General features: G+C 39.1%; 2 protein-coding genes across 2 annotated transcripts; one reads left to right on the plus strand and one right to left on the minus strand.

Moving 5' to 3' along the window:
• Positions 1-7,007, minus strand: LOC112563223 (28S ribosomal protein S23, mitochondrial-like). Its single transcript, XM_025237043.1, has 5 exons — positions 6,886-7,007; positions 1,726-1,878; positions 1,203-1,277; positions 837-969; positions 1-200 (listed from the first exon to the last, which is right to left on the minus strand). The coding sequence occupies exons 1-5, from the start codon at positions 6,927-6,929 to the stop codon at positions 51-53; spliced, it is 555 nt and encodes a 184-aa protein (XP_025092828.1). The 5' UTR covers positions 6,930-7,007; the 3' UTR covers positions 1-50.
• LOC112563220 (pescadillo homolog) lies at positions 6,969-25,084 on the plus strand. Its single transcript, XM_025237040.1, has 17 exons — positions 6,969-7,055; positions 9,395-9,474; positions 11,317-11,470; positions 11,732-11,841; positions 12,216-12,343; positions 12,702-12,745; positions 12,939-13,028; positions 13,757-13,873; positions 14,343-14,405; positions 14,661-14,714; positions 15,119-15,285; positions 15,669-15,794; positions 20,013-20,197; positions 21,677-21,742; positions 22,185-22,282; positions 24,103-24,261; positions 24,487-25,084. Exons 1-17 carry the CDS (start codon positions 7,035-7,037, stop codon positions 24,562-24,564), a joined length of 1,740 nt encoding a protein of 579 aa, XP_025092825.1. The 5' UTR covers positions 6,969-7,034; the 3' UTR covers positions 24,565-25,084.
• Positions 25,085-25,580: the final 496 nt, after the last annotated feature.

The following is a 25,580-nucleotide window of genomic DNA, read 5'->3' on the forward strand; positions in this document are numbered from 1 at the left end:
TACAAATGTTGAAAACAAAGCATTTTAATAGCTGAAATCGCTTTCTGCAGCTATGTCTTCGCTGCCTTCTCCTCTGCATCACTTTTTATAATGTAATCTTGTAGTTCCTCTTGATTACGATGGACTGTCCTTTCACCAAAAACATCTGACACTGATGCCGAATATGCCTCCTTCCTGGGCTGACTTAACTCCTTTTGTTGCTGGAAAACAGAAAACAGTTTGAAAGGTATCACCATAACTTTTATGACAAATTCTTATTGTTGATTCATCAGCTAAGCCACATTAACTACAATGCCCTGTGCCTGACAAGCAGTTGTGTCTGCTGCAGAAAAATTGATAACAGTACTTTAAGCACTTTTTTTCTTGGAGATTTTACTGTTGTGCAAGGAACCAAGCTTGGACATGTTAACTCACTTATTAAAAGTCATGTGATCTTGTTTGTATAGTTAGTCATGGTGATCTCTATTTTAAAAGCCCTACTATGAGAAGAAAAATCCATGCCATTTAACAGCATGCATAGTCTTGCAATGGAAGAGGGATAACAAAAATGTTCAGACATGAGACTAAAACAGATTGAGACTTAATGTGTCACACTTTAGGAAACATCTGTATATGAAGTCATTAACTACAAATACACTGTTCATAAACATCAACTGTAGTTCATACATTTTACTGTAGTTTTCATATCCCCCTTCCTCATTCCTCTTACAATGAATCATTGTCTCTGTAAAAATGTATGGCTGGCCATATTTCAATTTTTTTGTTAATGATTACATTGTCTGAGTAGGCACAAACAATACTGCGGATTCTAGTGAAGACTGAGAAAGACAACTCACCAGAAAAGAACTCTCCACTTCCACTACAGTGCGCAGCCTAACCCCCTCCTGTCGGAGGAGATCAGTAACTCTAGCGAACAGATCTTTCTGCGACACATCTGATCTCATAAGCTCAATGTATTTGTTGACAAACCTGTAGAAGAAAAAAAATGCATCCTTTCAGAATGTGAATCAATTATCTTTAAACAGAGAGCCAGAGTGCGTGTGTGTGTGTGTGAGATTTTCTAACAGTATCCATATCTTTGATGCATGTGTATGTGTGATTTTTTGACAATATCCATACCTTTGATGCACGTATATGTGTATGTAATTTTTTTAACTATACCCGTACCTTTGATATGTGTGTGTGTTTTATCCACATCATACCTTTGACATGTGGTAGCTACTTGCTCATTTGTCAAGTCCACAACATCAGGATTGCCAAATGTTTTGTAAAATTGACTGGAAAAATAGATTTAAAAAGTCTACTTTAGACTCTCTTATCCTTATGTTATGGAAAAATTAATCTTAACATAAACATCATACTTGATATATTTGTCAACCTAATTTAACATCTTTGTTTGAACTGAGTATATGAGTACTATATTCTGCATTACAGAAGATGAATTAAATACAGCAAGTCAGACACATGCAGTAGTATAAATACTGTTATGATAGTCTGCTGATTTAAAAAATGTGATCTATGCTTAAAAAAAAAACCAACACAAGTGCTTATAACTGTACCAATTTCCAAAGTTTTTCATGTAATAATACATTCAGTTTCTATTTCAAGTAGACAATAAACTGTCAAATTAAATTTTACATAAAACATCAGTAACAAAAAGAATTAGGACACATGTAATAAGAAAACATTCCTGACAATAAGAATAATGGGAAAAAAGTGCAGTACACTCGTATGATGTCCTCTGGGTATAGAATCGTGGGAACTTCCACCTGAGAGTCAAATGTGCGCAACTTTTTCGGAGGAAAAGCTGCATAAATATCATACCACAGTGGCCTTTCTTCCTCACAAAGTGCTCCAGAACGCATTAAACCTTGTATTCTGAAAAATATCAAGATCACAAACAGATAATGGACAGCAACATAATCTTCCAAACATTTGGTTAATCTGTAAAATCAAACATGACCAATATTTAACAATTACTAATCTAATTAACCTTATAAACAAACAAAATAATACCATAAGGTAAGCCAAGTACAAGCACAATTTACAAAAACCCTAGTCTAATTTTAGCCATATCAACAATTCACTATTCCTAACCCTACCCATAAACACTAAACCCTATCTCATGTTTGACAGAATCATACCTGATAGCTCTGCACAAACACCCATTTTCCATAACTCTAGCCCTCTGTCATCTGTTAACATGACATTGATGACAATACATTTCTACTGTAACTTGTCATCTTGCCATTTTGTTTGCATGCTGATAGGTATAAAGGTCTTACTTCTACTAGAAACAATCAGCAATATTTGTAGACAATAGGAAGAAAAACAAATTTGTAGAAAGACCATGACATCCTTCAGCGGGATACTCATCGAATGTAACAGTGATCACAAAGCTGACAACTTGACTTTATTAAATATCCAAATGCCATATTTTACACATAGGCAGACATCCAAAATTTTGAGAATAATCAATCAGTCCTATTTGTGCTGTCTGGTATGTGAGGGAACAAGGGAACTCCATCTGGTTTCCCTGCCTGCTGCTGTTCTTGGGGCTGTCTCAAGTGATACAATGACAATGATCAACTTTATTGGTACCAGTGGGCAATTTTAACATGGGAAGGTGCTCTAGTTACAGTTAGTTAAAAATAGACTAGAACAAGTTCACTGCAAGGTGATAGGCTTATAGTATTGAGGTCCTTCTCAACGTTCACCTCCGTCACTTCCTCTTTACCTGCAGTGACCATTGCAAGGATGTTCTGATGATTGAATCTGGAGGTATACAACACATGTCCTAGCCATCGCCAGCAATGATTGTTTCTGCCAAGGTGCATGTTGTCGTGAACTCCAGGGGATGAGCACGTGAAGATGGTCAGAGAATGTGATTGCCGTTGCCTTGGGCTAATCACATTCTCGACACCTTTACCAACTCATGCCAACATTTGCTGCACATGCACACTTACACTAAATTGCTAATTATACTTGACCATTCCAAAAGCCTGGTTGGCTGTACTGATCCTGGTGTTGACATCTTGTTCAGTCACCATCTGCTGTCACCTTGCTGCCCAGATACATAAGTTCTTTAATATCTGCAAGTGGTCTCCCACTGATTGTGCTAAGGTTACAATTCATCACATTGTTCCTTAGGCCCTTCAAGTGTTGATTCTGAGTAATATCATGCCAGCAGTCTTACTTAGGTTTTTGGTCTTTAGTTGAAGGTCTTAGTGCCTATGGGATAATAGTCCTGAGTCATCGGCATAGTTGAGATCCTCCAAGACTGCGGTTAGAGTCCACTGTAGGCCCTGTCAACTTTCCTGAGTGATACGGTGCATGAACCAATGAATGGCTAGTGAGAACAGTATCGGTCACAGGAAGCCATTCACAAAACAAAGAATGGCAAAGCACTAGGAGGGGATGGTATATATGCTGGAATCAGAACAGGAAAAGACTCCACAGATCTTACAAGGCATCCTCCAGGAGATTTAGGACAAAGAAGAAATCCCTGTTGACTAGAGAAAAGGTGTTACAGTCAAGATACTGAAGAAAGGAGACCTTGGTGACTGCAATAACTGGAGAGGCATCACATTGTTATCAATCGCCATCAAAGTTTTCAGCCATGTAATTTTCCAAAGCTTTACAGCAACAGTAGACTAGATGCTCCAACAAGAACAAGCCAGTTTTCAAAAAAAAAAAAAACAAACAAAAAAAAACATGTATCAGCCACATCTTTGTGCTGTGAAAGATCATGGAACAATCACAGAAGTGGAACAGTCTATTGTACATGGCCTTTATTGACTTTGAGAAGGCTTTTGACAGCCTACATTGTGCCTCTCTGTGGAAGATCTTACATTGCTATGGAATACCAAAGAAACTGGTCGGCGTCATCAAGTCCTTATAGTCCTCTAGAGCAGTGGTTCTCAAAGTATTTCGGACCGCGGACCACTTTACTTAAGTAAAAGCTATGGCGGACCACCAAGGCCTAAAAATCAGTCTGTAGTATGAATTTCAAATTTAAATTGCCGCATTTGTTTCATTACAATTCAAAATTAAATGTACTTTTGTGACAGTAGTATAGTAATAAGTTGACAAAACTACCTCCTTATTTGTAATTAAAATGTTAATACGAGGATTGCACCACTTTAAACATCACTTTGCTAACATATAACGACTGCAGCCGTGGACCCCCTGACTTATGCTCACGGACCACACTTTGAGAACCACTGCTCTAGAGGATGACCTTTACTTTACCTTTTTAAGTTACTATTTATCAAACCCATTAAAAAAGAGACCAGAATAAATTTATTATGCATCTTTAAAATTTGACATCCATATTAATGAAGTTATTCAACAGTAAATCAAGTTCTGGTTTTATTATAAGGGTTTTCTGATCCCTAGAGAGGGTCACTTTTGTGCAGCCATGCAAAGTTTAACTTTTTCTTTTTAACTTATCCACAACCCTCTGGATGTAATAATAATAACAACGTGGATTTGTATTGCACATTTCCCAACGGCAGAAGAGACACAATATGCAAAAAGTCGAATTACAAATTTGAAATAAATGTCATTGTAAGCTATGTTCTCTACATGCATATTGCAAAGCAGACAGTTTTGCTTAGTAAAATGGTGCTTAAAGGGTTACTCAAGGCTTGTGATAAGGCTGTGGCGACGGTCAAACGTTTCAAAAATATATTTAGTTACAATTACGGAGCACGAGAGCAATACAGGAGAAATAAAGATTCGTTTCTCACTTAATTACCACTTATTAGCACTATTTCGGTTGCCGATGTTTATAAAAATTGGAAAAAATCCAGTGAAATCGACCCTTGTGTCCTTCCGCCGAGTAATCGCGATATCTTCCCGAGATGGAAGACTAAAATTGTCTCCTTATGATGTCAGTCTCCTTATGACGTCAGTCTCTGACATGAAGTGTCTGTGGTCATTGCGAAGATTTTGCCACTCTTTGGGCTCCCAAAGCTTTTTTGTACTGGGATCGAGCCTTTCTATGGGTATGACCCACTCTTTTTGTATCGCCTTGTCTTTAGGAAAGTAATGAAAAGAAAATTTTGACTCTTTTCCCATCTTTTCGTGGCAATCGGGTGCAGCACATTCTCGAGGCATGGTTCTCACCATGGAAACCACAGGTCATAGGGTCACGTGACGGAGAACGAGACTTCGTGGAAGCAAAAAAAGAGTCCCCTGTAATTTCTCTTATTAAACACAACATTCTACTAAACACCTTCAACGTTTTCCACATGAACACACATATAAATAGACGAGATTCAAACTGATCCTACTCTTTACGCAATGCTAAGCAGTTTTATTTTGCCTTTAGACTAAGGTGACCAGACGTCCCGCTTTAGGCGGAACAGTCCCGCTTTTGACCTCGTGTCCCGCCTGCTCATCGGGCGGGACGCCCAATGTCCCGCTTTCTGGCAAGTCCATCAAATGTCCCTGTTGTCTTTAAAAATCGGAATATCGTATGCTGATTCGGTGTTCTTTTGACGGTGACGACACCATCATCGGCACATGTCCCGCTTTCGCCCCCGAAACGTCTGGTCACCTTACTTTAGACTAAAGGCAAAATAAAACTGCTTAGAATTGCGTAAAGAGTATGATCCACTTGAATCTCGTCTATTTTCACGTCTGTTCATATTGGAAAAGTTGAAGGTTTTGTATCATGTTGAGTTTAAGAAGATAAGTTACATAGGATTCTTTCGTTTACTTAGACGAAGTCTCGTTCTCCGTCACGTGACCTTATGACATATGACCAAGTCTGCTTACCAAGTGAAACTGACTGTTTTCTATAATTTTTAAAACTGTGCTTTGAAAAGTTCACTTTAAAACCCAAATAAACTCACGAGACACCAGCGATGACGACGTCAAATCTTCACAATGACCACAGACACTTCCTGCACTTCTCTGACTGACGTCACAACCAGACTCGGGAAGCTATCACAGTTACTCGGCGGAAGGACACAAGAGTCGATTTCACTGGATTTTTTCGATTTTTATGAACATCGACAACCGAAATAGTGCTAATAAATGGTAATTAAGTGAGAAACGAATCCTTATTTCTCCTGTGTTGCTCTCGTGCTAATTGTAACTAAGTATATTTTTGAAACGTCTGACCGTCGACACAGCCTTATCACAACCCTTGAGTATCCCTTTAAAATAGGAAGCTGAGCTTGTGTATAGTATTCAAACAATGTATGCATCTGTTGGTAATATTTGCTGTTAATAGCTATTTGTGTCATCGGTAATCAATTCATCTTCTGGGGCTGGCAGAATTCAGGTTTCAGTGTTGGGACGATGTGGTCTTTCTTGTGATGATATGGGCATAGCTGGAACAATTTGACTGTGGGGCGATATTTTAATAGTGAAATGACAGTGAAATGACAGGCCCCTATCTGGAGGTGCCTTTCGAACAGGAAAATATTAACACATTTAAAAACCTTCTACACACAGTTTTATGGAACAGCTATTTCGATTACGACGACATAACGTCTTGAACCTGCCAGACCTGACCAATAATGGAACAGCTTTACCTTGGGAGGGTCCATCACACTTTGACATAGGTTGTTATGGACGCCATGGAATACGGTAAAACAGAAACAAAACGCCCACCCTAACTTCACTCTTAATACTAACAAAACACATAATCCTAATTCTAGCCACGGACATATTCTTTTTCCGGTTTGTAAAAACAAGATGCCAGTCGCTAGACTACTACTAGACGAAAGTAGTGTAGAGGACACCGAGTGATTCGTTGTGACTGAACATCATCTGAAAAATACTTCAAACAACTAGATGGCTAGATAAATGAATGCATTAGGTTCCATCTGAGTTTTAACCATATTATTCTCTGCATGCTTTTTTTTTTACCTTTTGAAGATTGTTCCAAATTTATGGACACGGCTGCCGGCCATCTTGGCAGGAAGCGAGTAGTAGAGTAGTCTGTTCTTGGCAACACGAGTAGGAGAGTAGTCTGCTCTTGGCAACACGTGTGAACGTCGCCAAAATCCTCCAGTGAGATGGGCCAGCGGAAGAAAAAGGTCTTTAGTTGCTACATTCACTTTTTTTTTCATCAATATTAATCAAATAAATAATTTGCTTGTATCACCCATCATTAATGAATAATTAATATCCTAAAATGGAATCGCTATTCTCAAAGCAGTCCGCAGCTTGTTAATGCTTACTTAGTCTGTGATTCACAGTCACTGATTAGGGCAGTCATTTATTTTGAAAGAAAGCTATTAGTTCCACGGTGCATGTATAATACTTTCGCAAGCCTATGGTCATCCAGACAATCATAAACATGTCAGCAGTGTTTTCATCCATTCAGCAGAACACTCAGATGCGACGGGCAATAGGTACACCTGTAGACTCTAATCTTAGTTTGATCGGAAGATCGCGTGGACAGTGTACATAATATCATATTACTGAACTTGATGATTTTGGTTTAAAAATAAGACTACTAAATATTTAAAACGCTACCAATGTGAACTACAAAGATAAAAGAAAAGGAAACATTATTTGGAAGAAGAGATTATTTTATAGAAGAGAATCACTTCTCCAAAACTTATGGAACTAGAAGTAAAAATAAATGCTGCAGATGGAAATAATGTTCTGTGTGTGCCACTAGTAGCAGTCCTAGGCTGAATGAATCAATAAGACCTCGAGGATGTGCTAACCCTTTCTTTCCGAGATAACAGATCTTTCCTTACAATGCCATAGATATGTTGATAGAGGTGACACTCTCATCAACTGTCTCAGTATACACATGTTAAAGAGCATGTATTGGAACTAATGTTAATCCTGGCAAGAGAGATCAACACTTAATTAGACAATGTATCATGTCAAATGCCACTCTGACTCCAAGGCTGGTCATTCAAATGCTCACTGAAAACATATCCATTCACAAAGTACTATCCCTGAATTACTATTGTTAACTCCATGGCAATACTGTGTCATGCTAACCATCATGTAACGACTTCATCTTACACTGTTTATAGTATCTACATCCCTTCATCCACTGCTTTACATTCCACTCTTGTACCTCATCTTTATGTTGCTCAGTGTGTCTTTATGTACCTCGCTGTCCAATGGCTGTTATCTTTACACTGTTTATAGTAGCTACATCCCTTCATACCTTCATCCACTGCTTTACATTCCACTCTTGTACCTCATCTTTATGTTGTTCAGTGTGCCTATAGTACCTCACTGTCCACTGGCTGTTATCTTGTGCCTCATCTTTATGTTGTTCAGTGTGTCTATATGTATCTCACTGTCCACTGGCTGATACCTTTCATTTATCGTTATTGGTCTGCGCAGAGAGTGCCATCTATTTTGGTCATGACGCTGTGTGTTTTAAGTTCACATTATTATTAAATAATTGCAGTTTTTACAAAAGTGGGGGTTGAAGTGGGGATGCCTTAACCAACCAGGAATGAGTGATATTACTGAGAGTAAAGGTTTATAATTAACCAATCATTAGTGATATCACTGAAGGAATGGTACTAGGATTTGTAAATTTTTTTATATTTTAATCAGGTATTTTCCCAAGAAACTTCTTTAGAAATTACTAAATGGTTCCTTGCTCCTCCACCACTTTAAAAAAATAAAATCTAACACATAGTGGATGACTTTCATAAGATTAAAATGATATAAAGAGCAGTCAGTCTAATAATCAGTGGGTACAATAGTAGAAGCAGTGTGAATTATGAGATGTGACATTGACTGTTAGCCCCAAATTCATTGGCTGAACCCACTTCTGTTCAAAGGTGAAAAAAATTGTTAGAATCTTAGTTCATCTTATGTTTGTCTGCAAGATATAGTGGCAAAAGTTAATGTCTTGAAATCCAAAATTTCAGGTTTATAGATCTGTTTCAGTATAGCTTACATAAATCACTTAATGTAGTAGGAAAAAAATTGCAGTTTATTGTTGTATTCTTTGCATAAGAGAAGAATACATATAATTATCATTATAAATGCACAACACATTTATGACTGGACATTTTTAGATTGTGTTGATGCACAGTAAAGTTAAGTTTATTTGTTTAGTTTTATATAAATCCTACTTTAGTACTATTTCCTACGTTTTTTAATTTACCAGAATGTTTATTAAAACTAAAAAAATGCTCTTTGTGCATGTGGACGCATGTATGTGTGACAGCATGAGAATCTCAATTCAGATTGAAGCATTTACACTTCTAATAATTAAATATAATCAATGTGTGTATTTGCACTTATGTAATGAACATATTTTCACTTATTTTTAATAGTGATGATTTATATCCTAGGTGTGCAGAAGCATTTGCACATTTTTAATAGTAATGAATCATATCCAAGGTGTGCAGAAGTATTTGCACTTCTTATAATTCAATGTGTGCAGTATGAAAGTGGAGCAGCCACAACTTACATTTCAAGAAATCAGGCAATCAGGAAACTTCAGTTGTCTTTGGCAGACTTCAGGTAAGATAGCTCACAGTGACATGCTAAAGGCCCAGCTTCTACCTCATGGTTGGAAAGAATGGTTTGATTCAAGGGAGGGTTGTAAAAAAACCACAGGGTGCCGCTATTCAGTGGTCAATTTTCTACCTTAGTGGTCATTCCCCTACGCTCACCTGGAGTGGCCCGGTGGCGCAACGGTTAGCGCCTGTCACCAATACAGTGAAGGTTTGCTGCCCAGAGTTCGTTTCTCATCTTGGGCATGCTGTTCTTTCTCTGCATGTGGCATCTGTTTACAGGGCTGGCTGCTTGCCGTAATATAGCCTCAGTTGCTGGTACCTCGTAAAACACCAATGCCCCCCCCGTCCCCTACCCTCACCTCCCATTTTTTTCTGATGGATAGTGAAAGTTTGGCCTTTAAGTAATGCCTTATTGTTATCAGTTTTAAGTAATGCCTTATCATTATCAATCACTTGCTCATATGTGGTATATATAATAATAATAGGATTTATAAAGTGAATTTCGCCACAAGGAGGCGAGCTCAATGCGGTTCATGAAAGACCAGGGGCGTTGGGGAAAGAGTCCATGTGTTATAGACATCACAGTTGAGTGATAGTATATAATAAGTCATAATAAACAATAAACAGTATACATAAAACAGCCAATGACAGACGCTAGTATAGAGGTAAGCAAAGAACAGCCCCCCGACCCATCTGCCGAAATGTGAAGTGAACTAGTTTTTTTTTGTTTTTTTTGTTGGTTTTTTTTTTGACCTGGGTTCATTTTATTGAATGCAACTTGTCATTATAAATTGGAAGCACGTAACAGTCAAACATAGATAAGTACACAAATAACAATGCGGCTGGCGTGTTTTATGTATGAGAGCGGCTTATGCGGCAACATGCCACACACCATGACTATTCATTTTGTTTCAACATAGTCCAACCACCGTTTACTGGTGTTTTCTGGCTTAGCATGTTTGGGTTCCCCCCACGCCACCCTCCAATCCCCGCAAACAAAAATAATCATAAGTTCAGTTGTTCAGTGTCTGCTAACGCAAGAGGTAAGTTAGTACTGTAACATTCAACGTGATGAGTGACAGGAATAAGAGAAAGGTAGATAGTGAATGTTGAAAACTCAACAAGTCGATATTTTTTTCACAGAGGCTGGAGATAAAGCATTGTGCTTAATTTGCCGAGAAGTCATCGCAGCTTTCAAAGAGCACAACCTAAAATGCTATTTAAGTACAAAATATCCAGGGTATTGTAGTGAACTTTCCCAGGAAGCAAGAGCAGAAAAGTCAGACCAAATGGTTGAACAGTTAAAATAGCAACAAAATAGTTTTACCACAGGGAGCAAAGCCAGCAGGTGGCAACAAAAGCGTTTTATTGTCAAAGAAATGGTGGTGATGTTTTGCATCGACACATGGGAGTGAATAGACCTTTTGGATCATGAAGCAGAGCAAGTCTGACTTGCACTTGCAGATGACATATGAGAATTTGGGCGCAGCTCTGCAAATTGCCACATCAGAAACAAGGCAGATTTTGAAAGTCCTGTGAAGGAATTCCAATAGCTTCACTTTTCACATTAAATTCGTTAATGTACATATGTTTTCATCCCATTTTCACTAGGTTTGTTTAGTCACTTGCCTTGCAGTTTTGTTACCAGCCTGCTGCATAGTTTAGAATTGTGAGACTGGGCGGCGAAAAGACAACTTTGCCCACCCCTGCATTAGTATGTCAAGGAAGAAGTGTGGTACAACTGCATTAAATTTGTGAAATGACTGTTACAGAGGGCGCCATAATCTGATTTCTTACCCAGAACTGTCTGTTTTAAAAGTATAGACATAGCCTTGTAATGTTGCAGACGACTATGCATCTTAAAAGGCATTTACCCACAGGAGCCTTTGCACAAAAAGAAGGTTGGACGAGGAAGCACAGCACCCAAAACCTACTATCACCTCAAGGACATACAGTTCCTTCTGCATGAGCCTCTTATTCAGCGCTTCAGAGAGTTCAAAGTGTGTGCAGTGTATTTTGTTTGTATCCATAGATGCCAGATATTCAAATGGCCAAAAATAATATAAAAGATGTACTTCAGGACATTCGCAAATGTAATGCTGTTGGATAAGTTGTCATGGTGACATTTTATGAGGATGTTTGCGTTTTTATGTAGAAAGTAAATAGAGTCTGTGGATGAGTGTGGTTAAAATAACAAAGGGGTATTCACAGTTAAAATTTCTGTAGTGAATTTCACTATTGATTTTTTATTTTAATTACAGCATTTTTCACGACGATTGAAGAAGGCAGTTGCCAAGAAAAATAGAAGTGCGGCTGCGAGAATTCGAGCCAACAAACCCTCATATCGTCTGGACAATATTGTTAAGGAGAGGTTAGTAAGATTGTTCTGGGAGGGCAGCTGTGTCAGCATGTATGGATGACAGCTTTTGCATGTGTTCTATGAGGGGAACAATTTACGTACTGTTGCTTGAAGATTTGTAATGTAAAGATGTTTAGTGCTAAGTCAATTTCTGTGCATTTTTCCATCTGCCTGACCTTAGACATGGTGATCACCTACAGTTTATTGCCACTCAGTTACTAGGTAACAGGACTTTTAGCATAAAAAAGTGATTTAAGCTCTGTTTTTGTTGTTGGCTGTTATAAGATTTATATAGAGTTAATTTGTTTTTCAAGCTAAAATGACATTTGGTTAGGTACTCATCATTTACTAATGCCCTAAGGGACCTTGATGACATGTTTGGTTAGGTACCCATCATTTATTGATGCTCTGAGGGACCTTGATGACTGCCTGTCTATGTGCTTCCTCTTTGCAACATTCCCAGCAACACGACGCACACATGCTGTTGTCGTCCAGCGCTGCCGAAGGCTAACAGGTAAAACTGCCTCTGTCATTATGTTTTTTGTTTTTTGTAAACTTGGAACCCTTAAAAAAGCATATCAAAATATCCTGTCTTTTTCCAGTGTTGGTGATGAAGTTTCCTGAATAGGACAATTGGATAATCAAATTTTTTTCACTGAAAATATTGACTTATAATTATAAATAAGATTAATTATGTAATGCAGAACAGTTATGCAGGTCTTAGGTGCCATTTTTTATGTGGTTTTATGATCAGAAATGAGAAGCTTTTATTGAAATAAATGATAGTAAATCAGGAGCATTTTAAAGCTTTGTCTCTGTGGTTTTTATTTTGTCTAAGCAGCAAATAATGGTTAGAAATCTCACTGTTTCAGTTGAGTTCCAACACTATGTCATTGCTTCTCAGTCTTTAAGGAAAGTAAGTATTCTGGTTTTTCTGATAGCATGTAGCATCTACACATTGTAAATCTCTAGTTTCTTAGCTTGGAGGCTCAGTTTTTCTAACAAAATTCTGTTTGATGCTGTACTGCACATGTACAGTATGATTATCCAAGCCTGTAGATGCTGTCATGGAGTTTATTGTCTTAAATTTCATCCAATTTTTCTGGCAGGTTTTCATCTCCATCAAAGGGATCTATTACCAGGCAGAGATTATGGGTCAGACGATTACTTGGATTGTGCCACACAAATTAGGACACAAGGTAGCTAGCCTTTTTCTCACAATCAATCCTACTGTTTATAACAACTAAATACAGGTCTTGAAGTCATATTTTTATTATGTAGATTTCAGTCAAGTATATGTCTGCACCAGAACATATAGTGGCAGGTCTTTCCTTTTTGTACCAGATAACATGATTATATGGAGATCACTCTCTAGCTACCTCAAATCCAGCTGTCCAAATCCGTTCCGGTCAGAACAGTAGAATTTGAATTCAGTTCATCCTCCTTCCATTCCCAATAATGTAATCATTGACCAGTCACAGCCATGGAAGCCTGTTTTTGTGCATTCAGTTGTGTACAAATTTTAATCGAGCTGCAACTGAATTGCCCTCTGGGATAAATAAAGTATTATCTTATCTTATAATTTAGAGTTCCAAATAGTCAGTCTTTTTTTATCCTTTTTCTTTTCTTTACCCCACAAAGATATGTCCCAACAGAAAACAAGCCCTTAATTTATGGCGAAATTAAGCAAAATATATGTATAGATATTTGAGTCCCCAACTCCAAACTTTCATCATTCAAAGGCCTGAATGTCCACTGAGAGAAGCAGATGCTTTTGCAGGCATATATAAATACATTCACATATATGCAATTGTATTAATATTACATAAGTACCTGCAATGCGTTCACATACATACATTGTAAGCATGCCAAAATGATTTTGTTTAAATATGCAAGAAAAGTAATAAAACAAGTCATTGTGTGGCAGCACCCGGATGATGTTGATTACAAGGTGATGGCAATGTTTGTTGAGTTTTACAACACTCTGCTGGGCTTTGTTAATTTCCGCCTCTTTCACAGTCTTAATCTACATTATCCTCCAAAGGTATGTTTGTGCAATTCTTTCAAAGGTATAGTAATGCTTTTGAGGAAGAGGTAGTTGCCTCTTACAGAAGATTTGAAGAATGTAGACTTTTTCTCTAGTCTTGTAGATGAGTGTAGTTTTGAAGTGAGGTGTGACTGTAATAAAAATATAAGAATATAAGAGGGTTATATTCTTAAGAATGTAAGAGGGCAATTCTACATCTTTGTTAAGTGGTTGTTTAAATGTCAAACCTTTGTAAAGCCATTATAAACATTTTCCTGTATGACTGGGATCTCAGTTGTCTGTATGCTACATTTTATTGTCTTTTGTTTCAAATGATAGTGTTTACCATTGACACATTATTATTACAAGCTGTATTAACTGTTAGTACTGATGCCTGTGTATTATTTTAAGCTGTGGTGTTAGTATTGATGCCTGTATATTAGTTCCTCAGCTGAACCTTGAGGATGTTATGACATTTTTTTATTAGCTCACCGTTTCGCTTGACAAGGATGGTGATGAGGAGGTGTTGTTTGGAGAGGATGAACAAGAGGTAAAAGCCAACAATTCTTGCTTTAGTCTTAGATGTTTTTCAGAAGCATTTGTGTTTATAAGCCGGTGATTTTTGTGCGTACTACCTATAATTTTAAGTTCTGTAAAAAAGGAAAAAAATCCCCAAACTTCATGATGACTATATTGATTTTTTTGGTGATTATTGTTGAAATAAGAAGCAAAAACTGTTTCCAATGCTAGAGCATCAGTTTCTTCAAATTACGATATATTTTGTTTTCTGCAACTAATTTTGCAGAGAGTTGCTTCATTGACACAACCATTACAAACTGTCGGAGATGTGCCTGACGAGGTGAGAAAGGAAAAGCAAGTTTTTTTCTTTCTATAAGACAACAAATGACCATACCTTCTTACCATTAGAAAGAAATCTGGCACAGTAAAACTCATGATTCATTTTAGGTATTTCTTAAAATCCAGGTGGTAAGTAGGCAATAACATGTTCTTAAAAGCCAGGTGATGAGTAGATAATAACATGTTCCTGCCTTGTTTACTTTGCTCCTCAGTTCCTGCTCTTTTGCCTGGGAAGTTAAGAATAGTACACCGTTAAGTAAAACCCCAGCAGCTGCTAGATTCTCACTTAATGTGGCCATTATTATCGAGGTTTTTTAATGAATTGAAGGCCAGTGCCTTTTTTCTCTTAGTCCATCATTACTTTGGCTGCTCTTCAAGTTCATATCTGATAAACCCTTTGTACAGACAGAACAACCAGATCTCTTCACTTCAGAATCCGGGGAAGCTAATCAAAGTATTGAACAAGCTCTAAAAGAAGCCAAAAAGTTGAAAAAGTTCCAGAATCTGTTCTCAAAGTGCAAATTTTTTTTGTGCCGCGAGGTTCCACGTGAAACTTTAACATTCATTATTCGGTAAGACTATGATGGGTTTCTGTGTTGCTTTTAATGGTTGTCTTTTTGTTTATTTTTTTCCTATTCAATTTTAGTCATAAAATAAACTGACACAAATTTTGTAAAGAATCATTTGCTTTTAAAAAAAAATATTATATCACATGGGGTGTGGAATGTGTTGTTGTTTTCAAACAAAGAGGTATTTTAACAGCAAATTTTTTTAGCTGGGAGAATTCTTACTGCTTTCAGCTGTCCAAAACCTCATTACTAAATGAAGATAAAGGTAATAAGAACAAAAAAAGCTAAAGTTAGAGAAAGCAGTTGCCTCTAAAAAATTTCCTCTTTAGATTCATTAGATATTAATCATCTTACAATATCAGCAAAGCTCTTTATTTTTCAACCAGGTCATTTGGAGGACAGGTTTCATGGGATGCCTCTGTAGGGACAGGAGCAACATATCAGGAGCCAGATGAATCCATCACACATCAGATTGTAGATAGACCAACACTCAGCAAACAATATTTATCCAGGTGAGTTGTCTGCCACTTTTTGTCAATGGAAGCATTACTATTTTGTTGCTTTATTCAACGGATCAATTTTATCCATGGTCCATCATTTGCATGTTATTAAAAAATAAACATACATGCCTGATAATGCTGTTCTATTATAATAAATGCAAGGATAAATAAGCTTAGCTTTGTTACTTCTGTAAATATCCAATTAAATTTTTTTTTAATTTAAGAGATTGACTTGTGTGGTCTACACAATGGCTCGTGTAGCATAAGCCATAGCTTGTGTGTCCTTCACCATGGCTTGTGTGATCTAAACCATGGCTTGTGTGGCCAAATCACTTTCAGCTTTTCAGGAACTAAAACCTAGGCAGCTATCCCAATGTGCCATATGGCTAGAACTGAGATATGTCTTAAAATTCTCTGGTTTAGGAACACTAACTTCTTTCCAATTGGTCAGATAATCATGCTCTTCTTCACCTGCTATTTATTCTTCACACAGGGTTATCATCCCAGGGTTATTGTATCATCTGGTACAGTACAAATCCATTTTTGAATACTTACCAGATGTGATAGTTCCCTCCCTCCTCCCCTCTGTGGGTCTTGTCACAATTTTTGGTAACAACGATTATTAAATCCTGCTGAAAAGACGCTTCAAATCCAGCATTAATAAGGCCAAGACAAGGATGTACCCAGGCACTGACATAGGTAATGACCATGACCTTGTTCTAATGAACCTGAAGTTGAAAGCAAAGCGACTCTCAGACACTCCCTGAATTCACGTTGATTGGAGAAGCTGCTAGACCCAAATGTTGCAGAAGTCTCCATGGCCACAGTTGGAAGAAAATTTGCCGCGCCATACCTGGTGGAATGTGATGTAGACACCCTTGTGAAGAAACATCAAAGATGTGCTGCTGTCAACAGCCCAGGAGATTACGGGGCAACATAGGAATAAGAAACAACCATAGGTCATGAATTGCAGCCCTATGCTCCACTGGGGGCGAATAGGAACAAGAAGAATGGGTCATGAATGACATTTTAGATCTATGTGATCAAACGAGGGCCTTGAAGAGAGAAGAGCAACCTTGAAGCAGCAATCAAATATAAAGCGAACTGTGCCATCAAGAAAGGGATGAAGGTAGGGGAAACTGGATGGAGACACAATACCAGGACATAGATGATGGAATAACACGAGGTGACAGCAAAAATGCTTACCAGCATCTTAAGACGCTCACTAAGACAGATCAGCACAAGACCTCATTCATTGAAGACAGCAATGGTCACCTTCCAGAGATCAATGTTGTATTCAATCGATGGACTGAATACTGCAAGGACCTGTACAATTTCCAGCTGAAGACCGACACCAACATCCTCCACAACCACCATGCTAGAAACAGTGAACCTACAGCCTTACCAGTCCTATGGGAAGAGGTTGAAAGAGCTGTACATGGTATCAAGGGAGGAAAGTCGCCAAGTGTTGATAATGTGCCAGCTTAGCTGCTCAAGCAGGGTGGGGAAGAAACTACAAAGGCCTTAACAGTTCTGTGCCAAAGAGTCTAGGAACACAAGAAATGGTCAAAAGAATAGACGCAGTCACTGACCATGCCCCTCCCAAACAAAGGAAAATACAGCAAACAATGCCAGAACTACAGAACCCTAAGCCTTATAAGCCACCCAAGCAAAGTCATTCTAAAGGTCATACAGAACTGCATGAGAACCATTGCAGAAGAACAGGCTGGCCTCAGACTAGCAGATCTTCAACTGTTGCATTTTTATGGAAAAGCATCTTCAATATCAGCAGAACCTCTAGAAGTTCATCGACTTTAAAAAGGCATTTGACAGAGTCTGGCACAAGGGGTTATGGCATGTGATGCAGAAGTGCAACATCAAAGAAGGGCTCTTTCATGTCACTGAAGTGCTGTACAATAGGTCAACAAGTACTGTACTGCTGCACTACCAAATACAGTCAAATCTCGCTACTATGCCACATACCGGGACCGAGCAAAAGTGGCATAGTAGCGAGAGTGGCATAATACCGAGGGTTCGTAAAAGCGGCCTTATTTTTCAAGTTACCCGTCAGTCCAAAGCTCTCAAGAATTGTCTGCTGGCACTAGCTGTCTCCTCTCATTCTCCCCCTCACCTCTTCATCCTCCACCCCTCCCAACCACATCCACGCACCTGCATCCTGTCGCTAGTCGACCCCCTCCCGCTCTCCCTCTGTCATGGGGCTGTCACCTGGCAGGCGACCACCCTCCCATCGCCAGCCTCCACCCTGCCTGAGTGCGTGCTATGTTCCATCCCACCTAACTGCCATGTCCCACACTATCATATACATGTGTAGAGGGCCGGTAGTGTCAGGAGACGCGTCACGAATTAGCTTAATTCGAGGCCAGGTAATTATAAGTGGGCGGGGCTCAGTGAAAGCGCACAGTGGGGGAAACCTTTCTGTCCGTTTTACGACTTGACAGGTAACCGTGACTTACGGAGGCGATCGAGGCCCGGGGTCCGGGGTGGCAGATGAAGTAGTTACGGGAATAGCGCAGTAGTCAGTGGTCCCCTTAGTATTAGAACGACAGCGTCAGGCACAGGTAGATTAGGTGACGAGTAGTCACGTGTCTGCTTAGTATATAGTTAGAGGTAGATGTTTAGTCGGGGCCTTTCTTCCCAAACACATTACAGTAGCAAGTCTGTGGGGGCCCGTTCTTCAAGAACGTATTGCGCTGAACGGAGACAGAGACAGCGCTGACTTCTGGACGATACGAGCAGCCGTGGCCATTGTACAAGCACATGTAATAAAGGTTCGCACACCCGCTGACAAGTTCCTGCCTTTTGGTTGAGTGTTGGACTGTTGTGGTCACCATACAACCCCACCTTACCACTCGGTTACACATGTAACAATCGAGCACTGCGCGGAATTTCACAACTTGTGCCTTTTAACAATCACACAATAGTGGCATAGTAGCGAGAGTAGGTGGTGGCATAGTAAATCTATTTTGCATTGAATTTATAGTCGGGACCGAGCAAAAGTGGCATAATACCGAGAGTGGCATAGTAGCGAGATTTGACTGTAGAAGTCTACTTTTACACCACAGTGGGCATATGTCAAGGGTGTCCCTTATTACTGGTGCTACTTAATATCTTATTGGAGAACATCATGCTTGAAGCTCTCCATGACCTTCATACTGCCATCTCAACTGGTGGAAGACCAAACCTACGCTTTGCAGACGACATAGACCTGTTAGCAGACGCTAACAAAGAACTGCAGTACCTCTCCAAGAGACTTACAGACAGTTCAAATGCATATAGAATGGAGACCAGAGCTGAAAAAAGAAAAGTTACGATCTTAGGCAGTGGCAAAGCAGAGGTCTCTATGAATGTTGTACAGCTCGAAGATGTAAGCAGCTTCAAATAATTGGGAGCCACCTTCTCCAAGGACGGCAGCTCCACACTAGATATCCACATCAAGATCACAACAGCAACAGCGGCTAGACTGGATCATGATGGGATCTTTTATAGCCATAAGGTAAGGTTCATTACCAAATGCAAGCTGTACAAATCCCTGGTAGTGCCGTCCCTGTTCTACGGATGTGTCACATGGACTCTGCTTGCTGAGACATAAAGGAGAATCCAGGCATTGGAGAACAAGAGCCTGAAGAACATAGAACCAACAACTTTGTATGAAAGATGATGGCCACACTCGTAGAACACCAAGAACCTCTATTTTCAGCAGCCGTGACGTAAGTTGATCTTCTTTGACTATGTGACCTGCCACGACACCCTGTCGAAGACTGTCCTTCAAGGCACCTTGGAGGGTAGTTGATTTCGCAGTAGTCAGATAAAAACTGGCTTTCAAACATCAAAGACTGGACTGGTGGGCCCTGTCAGCTGCTGCATCTACCCATGTGATCTCCCCAACTGCATGTGCCGGTCAAGGGATGACCGACTGTAACAACTGGAGAGGTGAACTTGCTGGCTAGGCAGGACGAGAGGGAGCTAGTTGATTGAGTTGTGTGCTTCCTATTTATTGGTTAATTCTGGCCAATTGGGAGTAGACAGCTGTAATTGAGGTAGCTAGTAAGGTAAATTCCACAGTTGTGTCATCTGGTAAATACTCGGAGAAAGAAGTGTTACTATCAAAAACAGTATTTTACTAGTACTAGGTGTAGGTACAGTTGGTGTTTGTATTAGTGTTACAGGTACTATGTACAGCTACATTGGGTGTTTATATCAATGTTACAGGTACTATGTACAGCCACAGTGGGTGTTTGACTGTATCAATGCTCAGCAGCTTTTGCCCTTGGAAGATTACCTCCTGGGAGCCATATTGCCTCCTCACTTGTCTCCCTTTGTTCAGGAGGGAGAGGGAGAATATGTACCTCCAGAAAAAGTGCAACTGTTGCAACGACTGAGTGAACAGCAGGAGGGTAAGAGGAGATATCATCAACTTTTATGTTAGAGCACTTGGCCTGCGTTGTCAGTTTTCTCCCTTTCACTCGTCTTCAGCTCGCAGTCTGTGTGCCCAGTACACGTACTGAATTGACTTGTGCTGCATATTCTACACATTGATCTCCACTTTGCTTGATCTCTTTCCTGAAAAGAAGATGAAAGTTGTTCTCAGGAAAAATAACACCTTGCTGTTTCTTATGCACATTGCCATGGTGTGTCAGAACTCTGTCTTTATGTTTGACTTTAGAGTTTTAACTCTTTGATTAGGATTCATTGTCCCGGACCAGTCTACTGTGTCAGTAACCTCTGCGCATGTGTGGGTGGTTGGATGTTATATGTTATGGTTATAACACAAAATGATGTCTTATGGTGGCATATAATGAACCTCTTGTTATGTTTTTGAATACTTTCTGGCTGTATGTTTGATTTAATTTCCATTGTAGCATTTTAAAGGGCAGTCGGTATTGTAATTATGTTTTGTACTGTAAGCCAGTAAAGCCCTAACCATATGCAGGTAGTCCTCGGGTTACGACGGTCTCGAGTTACGTCGTTTCGTGGTTACTTACGAGGTTTAGCGTCGTAAATCGTACTGTACGTGCGCCTCATTCCACGTGTGGCGGAAGTCATAAGGCAATATGAAAAGGGGGAAACAGCAACAGAAATTGGCAGGTCATTAGGACTTAATCGTTCGACTGTCGCTACGATTATCAAGGATAAAGATCGCATCCTTGAGCATGTGAGAGGATCTGCTCCTATGAAAGCGACAGTGATAACAAAGTGTACTGTACTGCACAATATTTTACTGTACTTATGTTTATTGATAATTATGTAGGGTACTGTGTTAGGATAGGTGTTTGGATAGGCTAAGTGTTTGCAGTACTGTTATTATGGTACAGTACTGTATGAACGTATGATCCGACTTAAGTTGAAATTCGGCTTATGATGCCGTGTAAGAACGGATCAACGTCGTAAGTCAAGGACTACCTGTAGTATTATTTGCTATATTGAAGGCCAGTGAAACATTAATCCTTAATTTTCATTATGTGCAGTATTTTAAGTCAGTGAAGCACTAACCCTCTAGTATTATGGGCTGTATTGTAGGCCAGTGAAGCTTTAATCCTATAATATTATTATTTGCGGCATTGTAAGTTAGTAAAGCACTAATCTTAACCTTGTATTATCATTATTTGCTGTTGTGTAAGCCAATAGAGCACTAACTCTGTATTATTAAAATATTTTCTGTGTTGTAAGCCAATGAAACGCTAACCCTTTTACCTTACTTATTGCTTAACCCTTATTATTATATTATCCTGTATTATTATTTGTTGTATCGTAAGCCTGCAAAGCAGTAACCATAGCAATAACCCTGATAAGTCCTTTGTTTTCACTTGTTTATAGATCAGTCATTTTGTCTTGCTTCGTCATATTGCTTGATAAGTCTTTTTGAATTTGTACAGAAGGTGAACCAAGTGATGTTGATGAAGACCTTGATGATACAGAAGAAGAGGGCAGTGAGGAGGAAGGTAAGCAAGTGGAAGACAATCAAAGGGAGATAAATGCTGTCTGGGAGAGTGCAGCTCCTTGTTATTCTATCTTGCACAGCCAGGTATTCTTGGATCATTACAGGCAAGGGAAATCACTGCAGTCAGGTTTTCTCTCTTATTCCTTTATCTTATTTAGAAGAGCAAAGTAGTTGTTTGTCCAATGAGCTTTCTTGCATTATTGTAGCCATTCTGTTTCAAGTCTGCTAGTATATTGACAACAATCACTGTGGGATATCAAGTTCTTACTATTACAAGAAATTGAGAACTGACAGTCCATTATAATCAACAAGTAGATAAATAAGGACACAGCTCACAAAAATTGTTGCTAAGATACATGTAATTTCATTGCTGATTTTATGTTCATACCAAACTGGTTTAATGACATGAATCCAGACATTTTAATGTCTTTCATTTTCCCCAGTTTCAGGCACTACTCCACAGATCGAAAAGATGAAACAGACAGCAGGCCAGAAACGCAAGAAGGAAGAATCCTCCCAGTTGTCATCCAAGAAACAGAAGGTGATACAATAACAGGGTGTTTGTTGCTTACTGGACAGACATTTTTATCACTTTAAACCTCCAGTGAGCTAATAATAATAATAAGTGAAGGTTTATATAGCACATATTCACACTCTTATGGAGCATGCTCTTAGCACTTACAACAATATTAGACATGGACAGCATACAAGAGAATGAAGAATAAACAACAGTAGTGACGATGAATAGAAGGCAAATATAGAAAACACACAGAGTCGCTGAGTAACAAGAACTGAGAAAATTGTGATTCTGTAAAAGAAGACAAGTAGGAAAGTATCAAAAGCAGAAATAGGGGAGGATGAAAAGGACAAGCATTGTGTGGACTGTAGTTAGTAGAAATGTGCAAGGAAAGTGTGTTTTCAGTGCAGATTTGAAGGATTCAATTGTAGATAGGGGGCGGATATGGAAAGGGAGAGAGAGTTCTATTGTTTTGCCACATGGGAACTAAAATCTTGTGACTACATGTTGTTCTGGTGACAGGAATAGCTAGGATAGTCATCTCTTGCTAGGATGTAGGGGAAGAGAAGTTCAGAGAAATAGTCAGGGTAGGAGCCAGCAAAGCAATTAAAACATGGACAGTTTGTACTGGTGCAAGAATGGATGGGTAGTGGGTGGTATGGCCCTGTTTCCTAGCTCTAAGCACCAGATGTGCAGCAGAGTTCTGTACCTTTTAAAATTTCTGAATGAGGTATGAGGAGCAGCCTGTGAGCAGGCAGTTACAGTAGTCAAGCCGAGAAAGAACAAACACACAGGGTGTTTGTAGCATGCATAGAGAGAAAGTGTTGGATGGCGCTGAATGAAGCTCATAATAGGCAGACTGACAGACAGTTGTGACTTGTGTATCAAAACCATATCTGCAGTGACAATGAATCCCAGATTTCTGACTTATGACATAAAGGTGATGTTGGTGTCGCCTCTCTTGATGTGGTTGGGCAGATAGCCGAGTGAAGATTGATTTCTTCTTCTAGAGCAGTGATGCCCAACCTTTTTTGGCCCGCGGGCCATGCACGTTTCCGACATGCGCGTCACGGGCCGCTTCACCGCAAAAATACAAAAAAAGAAAAAAAATAGAGAATATACCATTTTTATTAGAAACAAGTTGTACTTACCATTAATTATGTAGTAATTAGTGGGATATTTGAAGCTGTTTACCCGAAACCAGCTTCTGAATGTCCGGCTGCATCGTAGAGACACCAAGTCGGAGAACTGAATCGAAATGTTCGTCCATCGAAAAAAAGATTGAGAGACGCCCCTATGTAGGGATAAATACTTCTTCTTTCCTTTTTTTCGTTTTTTTATGTTTTTTTTTTTTTATTACTAACATGCCGATTTCCTGCACTGTGGGCAGAAGTTTCGCAGGCCGGATATGGCCCGCGGGCCGTAGGTTGGGCATCCCTGTTCTAGAGCATAGGAGGGCTTCAGTTTTGTCAATGTTTGCTTGAAGCTTGTTTCCACCCAGACCTTGACGTCATTAATACAGGGTTCTATGGCGCTAGTAGCAAAGTGAGATTCAGCTGGTGGAGGTAGGCAGGGGGATGACTGCTTTGTTTGGAGCACTAGATAGGCATCATTATTCTAAACACAGTGAAGGGTATAGAGTAGTAACAGGGAAGACAGCTAACAAGGCCATATTCATGAGAAACTAAAGGATACAACTAGCTTGATGAAGACATCGGTACTTAGATGGTGAAAGAATAGGAAAAGTTGATTAGAAGGTAGCTTAAAAAAAATCTAAAAGGTTAGCGGAAATTTGTCAGTAAATGTATGAACTCTAAGTCCACTGTATTCACCACCTGTTCCAGGGTTTGGTAGAAGAGGGTCAGGTGGAAGTTGTCAATGCTGCAAGTCAGCTCAAACACCAGGCAGCGGAAGAACGTCGTTTGGCAGAGATGATGATTCCAAAGAAACATCGAAGATTATATCACAAAATTCAGTATGCCCGCAAGAAAACATCATCAGAGGTCAGTGTTTGAACGTAGCTGTGAAGTGTACAACATGCATTTCTGCACTAATCAGTAAGTTATATATTCGTAAAACTGAAATTTATGTTTCTTTTGTTCTTGTCAAAGAATAGAATTATAGCTAAAACCATCTTAAAGGTCATGAAATTATTCTGTATTTTTTTTCATGACAAATGTTTTTATTGCATTAATAATCATGCTTGGACACTCCTGAATATTTGGCAGACTCAAAAGCTGAAGGAAAAGCGAGCTGCCATAGACAGAGCCAAGAAAAAGGAGAAAAAGAAGCATGCTACACAGTGAGCAGTAATCAGTGGTCGTGTGTTTACTGCATAGTTCGCTGTCTACAGACGTCATACCTACTACTGCACAGACATTGCCACAGACTCCAATGATGAATGCCAGATCTTTCTTAGTAAACAGATGTGGAGATAGGGCTTAAAGAGACACTTCTTCTGGCAACCTTGTAACACAGCATAAAGCTATAAACTTTCACAGCGGAATGCTAACTCCTGATGTGGTGACTGGACTGGGACATTTTACTTCAGCATCCTGCTTATTGACATAGTGACTACTGTTTATTACATTAAATTGAGGATTCATGTAAGAGTACCTGCTTTGAATAAAGATTTACATCAGCACTGGCTTGAAGGAGAAACAGTAATTGCTGTAGAAGGTAAGATTTGCATGTACATTGGATTCTGGGGAAAATTGTACAGTAGTGCTTGTCAAAATCACGTTCCTTTCACAGCTTTTGTCATGTTCACTCATATCTTTTTAAGGAATATTAATGTTAAAAAAATAAAACGACATCCAGAAAGCATTTAGTCAGTGCATACGTTAGTCACAGTGTGCATGTATGTCAGTTTGTGTCACTGTGCATGTATGCTAATATCTGCATATCTACATAGTTGTCACCATTTTACAGACACATGCACATTGAAGTAAAGACAGAATACCAGTTACCAATTTAACATTACTCTCTTTTTGCTTTAAGTTGTCTTTCAAATATAATGCACAGCAACAAAATAATCAATGCGAACTGAATCATACCAGAAACAAAAAATACTTGTATTATCTTTAGTTATTCATCTTAAACAAATGGCAGACTTGACAAAACTTTCATTGAGAAAACCTCAATGTTACATAGAAGAAAAGATAACAAGGCACAGAGCACTTGGCCGATACCAAAGCAAAACTTGAGCAGAAAATGTCATGTACAATGCATGCTAACTTTTTTTTTTTTTTTTTTTTTTTTAGGCCCTTCGCCCCTCCTGGGGCATAGGCCATCGACGACAGTTAACTGTTGTCGATGTTTT

This window comes from Pomacea canaliculata, linkage group LG4 (genome assembly GCF_003073045.1).
Source record: "Pomacea canaliculata isolate SZHN2017 linkage group LG4, ASM307304v1, whole genome shotgun sequence".
NCBI lineage: Eukaryota > Metazoa > Mollusca > Gastropoda > Architaenioglossa > Ampullariidae > Pomacea > Pomacea canaliculata.

Bases quoted from the DNA above. Each gene is read 5' to 3' on its own strand.
- LOC112563220 (XM_025237040.1), top strand. From the start codon at position 7,035: ATGGGCCAGCGGAAGAAAAAG. The intron at 13,874-14,342 runs GTATGTTTGTGC...TTTTTTTATTAG, and splicing joins ATCTACATTATCCTCCAAAG to CTCACCGTTTCGCTTGACAA. The intron at 14,406-14,660 runs GTAAAAGCCAAC...CTAATTTTGCAG, and splicing joins TTGGAGAGGATGAACAAGAG to AGAGTTGCTTCATTGACACA.
- LOC112563223 (XM_025237043.1), bottom strand. From the start codon at position 6,929: ATGGCCGGCAGCCGTGTCCATAAATTTGGAACAATCTTCAAAAG. The intron at 970-1,202 runs GTATGATGTGGA...TTTCTTCTACAG, and splicing joins GTAGCTACCACATGTCAAAG to GTTTGTCAACAAATACATTG. The intron at 201-836 runs GTGAGTTGTCTT...TCTGTTTTCCAG, and splicing joins AAGTGGAGAGTTCTTTTCTG to CAACAAAAGGAGTTAAGTCA.